Raw genomic sequence first — 12441 nt, forward strand, 5'->3', positions numbered from 1 at the left:
CAAAACAGATTGTTTTGACACCTTTTTATACCTTTAATGTATGGAATCTTTCAACTATAAATATGAGTGCATTCTACACTCAAAAATATCAAATTCAATAGAATTATATTGAATTACTTCTTGCTTTTCACTCCTATTCATTCAAGTATTTGTTTTCTCACTCACTTGATATTTTTACTTCAGTTTTTCACTCAAATTCCTTTGAGAGACAGTGAATTCGTGAGTAGAGTATTTCAACAACCTCAAAAGCCAATTGCATCTCATTTGCATTCATAAGAAGGGCTCGTAGGTTGTTTTGTAAGTTGTTACTTATTTCAATTTTCTGTAAAAGGAAGGACTCCTTGGTTTAAAGGATTTATTTGCTTTCAGTAGGTGTGTTACTGAAAGTGGGACCATATTTGGTCTGTATGATCTTGTAGTTACACAAGGTTGATAGTGGAAATCTCAAGCGAGTTTTGCTTGGGGACTGGATGTAGGTCGGGAAAGACCGAACCAGGATAAATTCTTGTGTTATTTGTGTGATTGCTTTGTGAATTGCAAAATTCGTCAAAATTCCGCAGACGATATTTAAAAGCACTATTCACCCCCCCTCTAGTGCTTGTTGCCTCGATCCTACTGCACTTTTCATTTGGTATCAGAGCAGGTTTGCTATATATTTTATATTATGATATACCATATACTATAGTTAAATATATATATTTACTATAATATACCTTATGGAGAGTCTCCATATGGCTCGTCGACCTCCCTATGGGGACTCTCTTTCCTATTAAAAAAAGTAGCAACTTGCTTGCTTAGCAAGCAAGTTGACTATTCCAACTCTTCTCCTTTTTTTTGTTTATTTATTGTTTTATTTATTTATTTATTTTCTTTCCTTCTTCCTTCTCTTTCTATTTTGCAAATGGGTCCAGCCCTTGCTGGACCCTTCTAGAGCTCTCCCAAAAAGGGCGTCACCCCCTTGGTGGTTCATATTTTAATTTTTTGAAACTTTTGACTTTTCCAATTTTTTTTTTTTGTAATTTGAAAACTTTAATTTTAACTTGAATTTCAAGTTGATTTTGGTTTATACCTTTTTTTAAAAACTTTAAATAAGGAAGCCACATAGGATGGGAGGGCCCACCTATGGACTCCTACCAATTTATGGATTCTAGTTAATTGTTTTTTGAAATCCATTCCATGAAATTCAAGGCAAATTTGTTCTAAATTAATTTAAAATATTTTCTAAATTCAAATGGAATTCACGTTAAATACTAAGGCACATAATTTAATTAAATTCATGCCATATTAAAAATTTTTAATCTATTACCCACATTTTAAGCATCTTAATTAATCATTTTAATTAATTCTATTAGGGTTAAAAATCCAAATCTTCTCAAAATATATCTTAAATTTTCAAAAATTTGAGACGTGGTATTTCATTTATTTTTTTCTATTTTTGTTTTTTTTTCAACTAACCGTATGAATCTATCTAGTGCATATCTTGCTAAAGAATTATATAATTTAAAATCTATCACAAAATATGAAAATTCAAAAATTCAAGAAAAAGCCTCAAAAAATCACCAATGTTACAGCTCACACGCTAGGTGCTAAAAGAGCATGCTCAATGGGTTTTTCAGTCTTTTTTCATTTTATTTATAAGTTCTGACTGTACGAATGTGGTTTATGTACTTGATTTTATAGGGATCAGCTCTTGAAGTGTTCGATTTCGACACGTGTGGGATTTTATAAGGTTCAAAAAGTCAACAGTCCAAAATCTTTGTAAATTTTTTATGCTCCATATATCATTTTTTTCATCAAAAAAACATGATGCAGGTGTGAATTTCTCATAAATCGACCATGCCTAACACATTTATGGGGTCAGAACTGCGAAAAAAACATGAGAAGGGCAGAAAACCCCATTTAGCACCTAAGTTGTGAGCAGTTACCAATTTCTCTCTCTCTCTCTCTCTCTCTCTCTCTCTATATATATATATATATATATATATATATATATATATATATTTCTCTCTATAGTTTGGACTTTGTCCGAGTTTCCATTGTCTTACCTAGACTGGGATATGATTAGGAAACTTTATGACGAAGTCCCTAAGACACGGATGTAAATGGTTTTGAATTCGGATAGGTTGTGATCAATACCAAATCCAATTCCTGATTAATGGAATGTTTCCTAAGCCGATTTGGAATCAGATTCGCACTTGGATGGGGAAAAGCTCATATGAAATCCACCTTTTTATGTGTAATGGATTTGTATATCCATCAAATTGGCATATCAGTTAGACTTGGTTGCAAAAAAAAAACACCATATCCACATCCAATTATAATCAGATAGGGTTTCAGTCGGATTAAACAAAGCGGATAAAATACGATCCATTAACTAGAATTTCCTATATTCTAACATCTATAAAATTTGCAGGCTTGCTTGTTAAGGCTCTCTGTTTTTCGGATTTGTGGGCTTCAATAATAGTTTTTCTCTTTGACCTCAAAAAAGTGTCGTAACATGCATTGACACCAACCTTCTTATGCATCATTTTCAGATGATTGCCCGTGTTACCCTTTTTTTTCTTTTGAATTTATTTACTTTCCCTTAACTGTAGCTACAAAAGTGGAAGCTACAAAAATGGCTTTCAATCATTTAAAGAAAGGAAAATGTTAGAAGAGTCATTTGTGCTATAAAAAAAGTAACTCATTTAGTCATCTCAGAATTTTTTTTAAAAAGGTAGGTATTTATCTTAAATGTTTGAAAACAAAGGTGGCTCAACTTAAACTTTAAATAATTGCTAGATAGAGGTTCCAAGAAAATTGATTCATTGTTCAATGCCTAGTATATGCCGATACTCGAATGATAATTGTTATTGTAGGAAAACTCGACTAACTGCATGATGTACCACGCTGATGCAGGAGCGGCACTGAGTGACCTGGTCCATTAGATAATTTTGGATCCACATATATATATATATATATATATATATATATATATAAGTTTGTATTTGGATATTGGATCTACATTGGATCCATATCTAATTAAGATGCTTATCTATATTAGGGGACATTTATTTAGAGTTTATGAAAATTGGAATTTTCTCATCTAGAACTAGATGAGAAATCTTGTAGTGTAGGCAGTTCAATTGGTTGTGAAATCAGTTATTCTCTTTCTTTTAATTTCTAGCAAATTTCCAATTTTCTTATTTATTTCCTGCATTTCCCTCAAATTCTCGCTTTTTCTTAGCTATAATGTAGTTTTGGTAGTTTTCTTTGTAAATCCAGTGGCGGATTTACATCAAATGTTCAGAATAGGACACGTATAGACTGATAAAAATGAATGATCGAAATTATTTGAAATTTTAATCACATCTGTAGATTGCATTTTACTAGATAATATTATGCCAGTAAAACAAATGTTCACTTTTTTTTCTTCTGAAAAACTAAACAAATATCACTTCTTCAATTGAGTACTTTTCATCATTTTTTGGTCAGGCCAAGCAAAAACCCTATCACCGACTGTACATTGGTTAGACCTCTGGTTGGTAAAAAAACTATTGGGATCTCTCCACTCACCAAGGAGTACACTTGTAGCGAGAGAGGTGACAAACAATGGCCGCCCCTAGTCGGGACGGTGGAGCCCTTGTGAACTGAATAATTTTCATGTACTTATTTAGAAACCACAGATATATAACGCTACGCAGTTCATGAACTCTACTCCGTGGAGGGCACTTGTTCACCATTAGCATGGAAAGTGCTGCATATGTTCCTTTATATGAGAGAGAGAGAGAGAGGGAGAGAGTGTGCATCATGAGTAAAATATAAAATATAGAAGTGTCTTTCAAATGGTATTCTTGCAAAGCATATTGATTCATTAGCATAAACATGAAAAGATGAATAAAAAAAAAAGAGAATTAAAATCAGACATTCCAACAATTGGGGGTCTCCTCCTCCAACTACATGGAAAATTACGACCTCCTCTTGGAAATCACAAACTCATTACCAATTACATTTATTCCCATCCTCATCATCATCATTCACAATGTTAATCAGATGAACTCCTGCCTTGGGAGTCACGGGGAGATCACAAGGAGGGGTTTGGGCCACTTTGGAGCCCTACACGCACTCTCTCTCGCTCTCACTGTGGACACCCTGCTGCTAACCTCGCCCTTAATTCTTTCCTCAGTATCTTGCCCGAAGGTGCCTTTGGGATATCCTCGAGGAAGAAGACCTTTTGTAGCCTTTTGTAGAACACCACCTGCAAAGTAAAGCAACTTAATTAATTTGAAATACCAACTTCATCATTGTCTTTCATATAAATGACATGTGTGGCCTTTCCCTCTTAAAATCTTGGATTGTGAATGCATCAGACCTGTTCTGGATCATCAAAATGGGTTAATAACTTAAACCTTTTTGGTCAGTATATGCTAGTTGGATTTTGACCATACTCAGGTGCAATCACATTGCACAAATGCAATGTACTGCTGTACCAGATCACCCTCCATCTTCTGCTGTAGGCCTATCAGAGTGGGGCCCAACAGCAGATGAATGACGATCAGGCCAGCGGCACATTGCATATGTGCGATGCGATTGCACATTTGGATCTGACTATGTATAATATAAGATGGTACCAGTTCTACATGATTGTTTTTTTTTTTTTATAAGAGGATTATGACGATAGACCCAGGATCAATTGGAAATATATCTGTATCCAATAAGGGCCAGACTGAAGTTGAGACAACCCTTCAGGATGAGACCCTTTTGAAGCTACATGATCCGACAATCAGTTTCGGGCCATTGGATCTCACCTTCTTGGCGATGAACTTCTTGATGTCATCTTCCGTGATCTCTGAGCTGTTCGATTTGACGACAAAGGACACCGGAATCTCACCAGCTGCTTCATCCTTCATCCTGCAAGTAGAAGAGGATAAACGGGGATCCGATGTGAGAACCCACACTCCAGATATAAACATGAATTTTGATGAATTTAAAATATTCTCTCCAAAGGAAAACAGCTGGCTTTGGTGGATAGTAATGACCGAGAAATCCGTGATCCGTTTAAAAGCTGACCGGCCTATGGTCATCTACAGGGCAAAATAGGGATGAGAAAGGAATTGGATATCTGACTAATATTTTTGTGCTGAATATCCTTGCCGTGCATCTCATTAAAGTGGATACCCATTTGATCACTCAACTTGATTGGATCTTGTTAGACTTTGAGTGACTATGGTTCAGATTTGGATATGTAAGGATGCTGCCTGATTAACAAATGATATGGCTTTTGTTTAAGCAATTCGAGGTAATAAACTTGGATTGGTCTTGTATCTGACCCAAACCTGAACCTTTACATCAATATTCACCACCAGCTCTAAGCAAAATTGCTGGTGACTGGAATTGTAGCTCTACATAAGAAGGAATGGAGTAACAGGACTTGCAAAGCCAACCACATATGGTGTTGGGATATAAGGCTTGATCACGGTGATGATTAAAAGGATGTTAATATATTAATTTGAATTCCTAATTTCATGTTCATCAGGTTTTCGAGATACTTACGAGACAACGGCAGCATCGGCGATGGCCGGGTGCGTAAGGGGCATTGCTTCGAGCTCCGCAGGGGCCACCTGAAACCCTTTGTACTTGATGAGCTCCTTGAGCCGGTCCACTATGAAGAGCTCGTCATCATCATCAACATACCCAATGTCTCCTGTGTGCAGCCATCCACCCTTGTCTATTGTTTTTGCTGTTGCCTCCGGATCATTGAGATAACCTGGCCAAGGACCAAGAGCTGGTTGGTTAGTCCAGATCAGGTTCTGTTTTATAAAAACCAACAGATCCCGGGTCCATCTAGCATTTGGACCCTACAGGTATGACCCGATTTGCTCACCTAACGGGGTTTCGACAGTCCAAGTCCGATCAACTGGGGGTCTGATGGACTAAACTCCAACCCAGTTGACATCCCCATTGAGGGAGCTAGATTAGGTAGGTTATTGTGCAATTTCAATAATGTTGTTCATGTCTTTTTCCTAAACAAATGCTTTCTTTTTTTATAAGGGATATATATATATATATATATATATATATATATATATATATATATATATATATATATATATATATATATATATATATATATATATAAACTTGTTAAACTAAGGTACATGGTCTCATAATAGAGGCTTCAAATGGACCCACTGTTAATTAAACCTTATGCAGTAATGATAATGACATACATTTTAACTCGCATGGGTTGGAGTTGTGAGTCCACTTGGCCAAGTGGGCTTGGACAAGTAGATCAGACCCCCAGTTGGGCTCAGCTCGAATTTAAACGAGTTCATGGCAAGATACTGACTACTTAATCATGATAAATAGGTGAGATTTAAAGAATTAGCCTTATGTATCATTAGTGCTAATTATGGTGATGCCGGAAAATTATGCACCTTTCATTATTTGTGCTCCTCTAATGCAGATCTCTCCTGCTTGATTGCGGGGTAGGGATGCACCAGTATCCGGATCAACAATCTTCAACTCTGCATTCCTCACAACCGTGCCGCAAGAGCCCGATTTGAACTCGAACGGCTCCTTCGCGAAGGCCAAGCACATTGAAATAACCGGACCTGCCTCTGTCATTCCATAACCCTGTCAAAAAGATTTTCATCTTAAATTATAATTAGGCCTTTAACATACACCCAAAATAAAGTATGCATGCACATACATGTATTGCGCTCACTTGTGCATATACACACACACACCGTGACACAGACAGACTTGCATGGCCTATCCCAGGTGAGTGAACCCTATTTGACAAGGCCTACTGTATGCTGAGATTGAACATGAAAGGACTAGGTGAGTTGATCCCTTATGATCAAAGTCTCAGTCTGGATGAGGCACTGAGTTAACATGATTCATCACAAATATAGCTAAAGTTTTTGAAAATCTGGAGATATTATCTTAATATTTTTACAGGCAGACAGGTTTTCAAGATCTCATTTTATTTCTGATGCATTACCATCTTGTGTTTTTATAGTTTCAAGTATACCAAGATCTTGTCCCAAAGAGGTTTGGGGTAATGGGACGGGACATAGGCTGCTAGGCAGGTAGTCTAGGTTCAAATCCAGTCGGTATCACTCTTTGTGAGCTCATGGAGTTTTATGTTGCCAGGACAGCAACCGTAAGTACGGCTAGGTGCTAGCTCTTTGACAAATATCGTGAGATTTATAAAAAATCTTGTGATAATATCCCGAGAAATTACCTAAAAGTTTAAAAGGGAGATTTTCAAATTGTGACAAATGTCGACAAATATCGTGAGATTTATTAAAAAATCTTGTGATAATATCCCGAGAAATTACCTAAAAGTTTAAAACGGAGATTTTCAAATTGTGACAAATGTCGTGATATTTATTTTTTTAGCAGATATTTATCGTGAAAACCCCCAAGATTTTTATTTTTAAATGTGTTTTATTTATATTTTCTTATAAAAAATATTTTTTAATTTATTTTTTATTGCCAAGATTTTGCCAAAAAATATGCAAGATTTATGAAAAATTTAAAAATCTCCAGAATTTTTTACTGCCAAAATTTTGCCGTTTTAAACTTTTGTCACTATGGGTGCTAGGTGTCTGATCCTTGGGGCGGTTGCTATGTGTAAATATAAAAAAAAAATACCAGGATCTTACTTATAATTTTCAATAAAAACTAAAAAATTTAGCTCTCGCACGATTGTGACTATGACCATTGTGAGAAAAACGTTAAAACAGCAAATGTCGGTATCAAAATTCTGTTGAGAAATTAAAATTTTTAATATTTCTCTTATTTTGACAAAAATATTGGTGAAATATTAAATTTTAAAATAAAATCCTACTTTTTTCCAAAAGTAAAAAATAAGGAAAATGAAAAAAAAATGAATTTATCACGCTATTCTCGTTTGTGGTAGCAAGACAATTTGTTGGCTTTTTCTTTTTTTTTTTTTAAATCGCAGATATTTTGCCATTATGGCTCTGACTTTGTCTTCATTGTCAAATCTCAATTATTGGCACTGGATCTTCATAGCTAGTCCACGGCTGGAAACACATAGGACATGGTGGTTCCACAGATAAAACAAGGACGGTTAGTGTTAGGTAGCCAACTTGGAGGTAACCAAAACATTAGGCCTGACTAAAATTTGTATATGTGGCAAGGTGCATGGAAACCATACAAACTTGAGGTTTGGATATCATGATAAACTAGAAAAATAGGCATTTTAAATATTTAATTTTATGAAGAATATGTTATTTAATAATTCTTATGCATATGATTTTATTTATTATTTAAAATCTTACACATAAGAATCGTTAAATGACATGCTGTAAGATTCAAATTTACCACGCATGTAGTAAAGTTTCCGTAGATTTATTAAGAAATATAAAAATTAATTACGAGAAGCCAAAATGCAAAAGGAGAAAAGACTGTTGATGTTTAAAACGTGTCATAACATGCCAATGTCATGTCAGGGTGTGGTTCCTTAGGGATTGTTTGATTCGTGGACAGCCACGATCAAGGACACCATGTGCCCGGCACAAGAACACCACCCAATAGGGATGGCAGTGGACTTGGGGGTGGGGGAATGGGGCCCCGCCCCTTGCCTCGCCCTGTTTGGACTGGGGATGAAAGACATAAAACGGAGATGGAAGCGGGGATGAAGGTTAAAATCAAAACCCGTGCAGGAATGGACTTACGCTTTTCTCTGCCCCGCCCCATCCCGATCTCCGCCTTGCCCTGCCCTGCCCCTCCCCACCCCGCCCCATCCCATCCCATCTAAATCCTTCTAAGAGTTGGCAATGGACCAAGGGAAAACGGGGCCCCACCCCGCCTCACTCAGTTTGAACCAAGAATGGACGACATGAAACAAGGATGAAGGTGGGGGTGGAAGTTAATGGAGGTGGAGATTTTTGAGACAGAGTGGGGTGGAGACTCTGTCCCCCCCCACCCCGGTCCACTGCCATCCCACCCTAAGTGTACACAGTGTCCTATCCTTCCCTGTTCAAAGGGAGAGGGTGGAACTTCACGTGACTCATTTTCAATGTTGTTTTACTACGAATGAGCTAAGCTGGAGCGATTTCCATTTTGTTCGGTGGTTGTAGGTCTGACCCAAACTGGGTGCGAGATGCCCAAGCCGGCCGGTTGTAGGTCTGACCCGAACATTTTTGTCATTTCCGTGCTTAACAAAAACGTGAGGAACAATTGAGGGGTTAACTTTATAAAAGTCCTTTTCATTTGGGGGCGAAAAGTCCCGCACACCCACCAGGGAGGCCCGAGGAGAATTGCTAAAACTGCGTTTTACAGATCTTGTAAAGATTCCACATTCAAGACACGGGACATCAGTTTTCAAAGCAACCTCTTAGGTACTTGGGGGACAAATTGATAGCTGCTCACACGTTAGCTGTTAATTGGTTTTTTTTGTCCTTCCTGTGTTTTTTACTGCAGTTTCAATCCCATAAATGTTTTGGGCATGGTTGATTTACAAAGAAATCTACATTTGGATCATGTGTTTTGGATGAAAAGAATGGTATTTAAAGCCTTAAAATTTTACAAAGATTTTGGACTGTTGATTTTTTAAACCTTATAAAAACTCACTCATGTGTCCGAATGAAATGCTTCAAGAGCTGGTTCTTATAAAATCAAGAAAATAGATTACATCTATACTATCAGAATTTATAAATAAAATAAAATAAAAAAAACTGAAAAACCCATTTAGCACTCTCATTTATCACCTAACGAATGAGCAGCTTCTTGAGGAGTTCTTCAAGATGCGACACGTTTTACCTACACAGACCCTTTGTGGGCATGAGAGACGTAATCCTCCTAAGACAAACTTAAAAGGTGAGTGCACACAAAGTCCGGAGAGACACTTATGACAGGCCGTCGCCCACATGCCGTTTATCCATACCCAAAAGAAACGTGTTGGATTTTAAGGGGCCCGAGTACTCTGCCAATACCATGAGGCAGTGATGGATCTGATCTGACGTTTGTAAGTAACTTTTTACGTAAAAACGGGGTTTCACTAGGGCCAGGGAAGTGGGAAACAGAAACTCACCTGGCCGAGCCTGGCATTGGGGATCCTTGCGCGAAGGGCGTCCTCGAGCTCCTTGCCCATGGGCGCGGCTCCCGACATGACGATCTTGATGGAGGAGAGATCGTAGCTGTCGACGAGCGGACTCTTCACCATGGCCATCACGATGGGCGGCACGATGGGCGCGATCGTCACCTTGTGCCGCTGCACCAGCTCCATGAGCGCCCCGATCTCGAACTTCCCCATCACCAGCATGGCCGACCCCGCTCTCAGCCCCGCCAGCAGTATCGACAGCGAGTATATGTGGAACAGCGGCAGCACGCAAAGCACCACGTCCTCCCTTCTCATGTCGATCGTCGGGTTCTCCCCGTCGACGTACTGCGCGGCGTCGGTGACGAGCCCCCGGTGGGTGAGCATCACGCCCTTGGGCATCCCCGTCGTCCCCGACGAGTACGGCAGAGCGACCACGTCCTCCGGCAGCACCTTCACATCCGGCATCTCCCCCTCATCCGCCTCCATCAGGCACGACAGGTGCAGGCAACCCTCAGGGTACCCCTCGTCCACGCACACCACCTTCACCCCGTCCTTCTCCCTCAGCTCGACCAGCTTCTCCGCGTAGGCTGACTGCGTCACCACCAGCCTCGCCTTGCATGCCCGCGCCTGCTTCGAGATCTCCTGCGGCGTGTAGAACGGGTTGGCCACCGTCGTGGTCGACCCGCAAAAGCTTGCGCCGAAGAAGACGAACACGAACTCGGGAGAGTTGGGAAGCAGCAGCATGATCACGTCGCGCTGCTGGACGCCGAGCTTCGCGAGCCCGGCGGCGACCCGGCGGGCAGTGAGCTCGACCTCGGCGTAGGTGTAGATTCTATCCCTGGCTCCGTCGATGATGCAGGGCTTGTCGCGCAGAGCGTCGAGCTTCTGGAAGCAGTAGGTATGGAGAGGGAGGTGGCTCGGTATGTCGATGTCAGGGAGCTTCGACCGGAAGATGAGCTCCTGAGTCTGAGAATTCTCCATTTCTTTCACTACGGTGATGACTCTCTCTCTCTCTCTCTCTCTCTCTCTCTCTCTCTCTATATATATATATATATATATATATATATATATATATATATATATATATATATATATATATGTGTGTGTGTTTTTTTGGTGGGAAGGGATGAACTAGCTAGTTAGGAAGAGAGCACTCGGAGGAAGATGGGTGCTGAGTTTTCGGAGGGGAAGAGAGCGGTGGTAATATACTGGTGGGAAGGAGGAAGGTAGTGATGGTGAGGACAGGGAGACGGTGGGGATTGTAGGAGTTATGAGGGAGTTTTCGTGGACATAGATGGTTGGTGGTGGGGGCTGGTGAACCGGGTGAGAGAGAGATGTCGTTGTTGTGCTGACCAACCATCATTTGGAAGCAGGTTATATGTTTACCCCCGGGCCGGTAGCTCCATCTCATGTTCGGGGGGTCTCAAAGAGCGCCACTTATAAGATGCAGACCGGCTAGTATCCCCATGTGTGTTCGCATCACATAGCATCGTAATTTGGTGTCGTCGCAAAGACTTAAGTACCCTTTACCGCTATTCTCTTCCTCTTCTTGGAACGGACATTAATGCCCTCCATCTAGAAAACTGAGTCGGCGGTTCGTGAAAAGGACAAAATTGTCCTCAATCCAAAATTTTCAGCAAAATTTGCATATGTAGCAAGCTTTATGTTATAGGATTTAAATAGTTCAAAACAATTCATTCTCGCCCTAAGCAGAAAACTCTACTGGAGCATACTTTGCCTTCATCTGTTGTCACCGGATCATCCGTTGCCTTCTTCTGTTGCCGCCGGAGCATCCTTTCCTTTGCTCTGCTACCGCCAGAGCATCCGCTTCCGTCTTACGCGCAGTCGCATCATCATCATCTGTTGCATATACGTTCTTACTGTTTCTTACTCTACAGTTGGAATATCCAAAATCCTATCGTTTCAGTGAGTTTCGTGTAAGGTTTCGTTATGCAATCTGAAGGTTGCTTCTTATACAATGATTTGTAAGTTTGAATTGGCGACGATTTATACATTCAAAGCAATAGTGATGTGTGTTTATTAAGATACCTCGATTTGTACATAAGTTTGCTAAATCTTACAACGATGTGTACTTATGAAGCGAAATATTACAACGATTTGTAATCATGATGATCATTTAATGTGTTGTGCAGGTTAGCAATGTCTGCGACTCAACAGAGAAGAAATACCCCATCGTTCTATGGGTTGTGTATTAGAGAAGTGATCCGTCAGTCCCATCTATCTAAGTTTTTTGAAAGGTACCAAAATATACTTAAGATTGAGAATGATAAAGACAGGAAAAAGCATTAAAATTATATTATGCGGAGGATTATCCATCAGATATCGAGGCTGTGGACCAAAGGAAGAATGCTGAAGAACTAAAG

The 12441-nt window shown here is 39.6% G+C and overlaps 1 protein-coding gene across 1 annotated transcript; it reads right to left on the reverse strand.

Annotated features, from left to right (window-relative positions):
• Positions 1–4117: 4117 nt before the first annotated feature.
• LOC149849120 (4-coumarate--CoA ligase 1-like) lies at positions 4118–11038 on the reverse strand. The gene is made up of 5 exons (XM_090013358.1): positions 10049–11038; positions 6417–6615; positions 5533–5746; positions 4788–4890; positions 4118–4237 (listed from the first exon to the last, which is right to left on the reverse strand). The coding sequence occupies exons 1-5, from the start codon at positions 11036–11038 to the stop codon at positions 4118–4120; spliced, it is 1626 nt and encodes a 541-aa protein (XP_089869484.1).
• Positions 11039–12441: the final 1403 nt, after the last annotated feature.

The sequence above is a fragment of the Nuphar pumila genome, chromosome 1 (assembly GCF_984573655.1).
Source record: "Nuphar pumila chromosome 1, dmNupPumi1.hap1.1, whole genome shotgun sequence".
Classification (NCBI taxonomy): domain Eukaryota; kingdom Viridiplantae; phylum Streptophyta; class Magnoliopsida; order Nymphaeales; family Nymphaeaceae; genus Nuphar; species Nuphar pumila.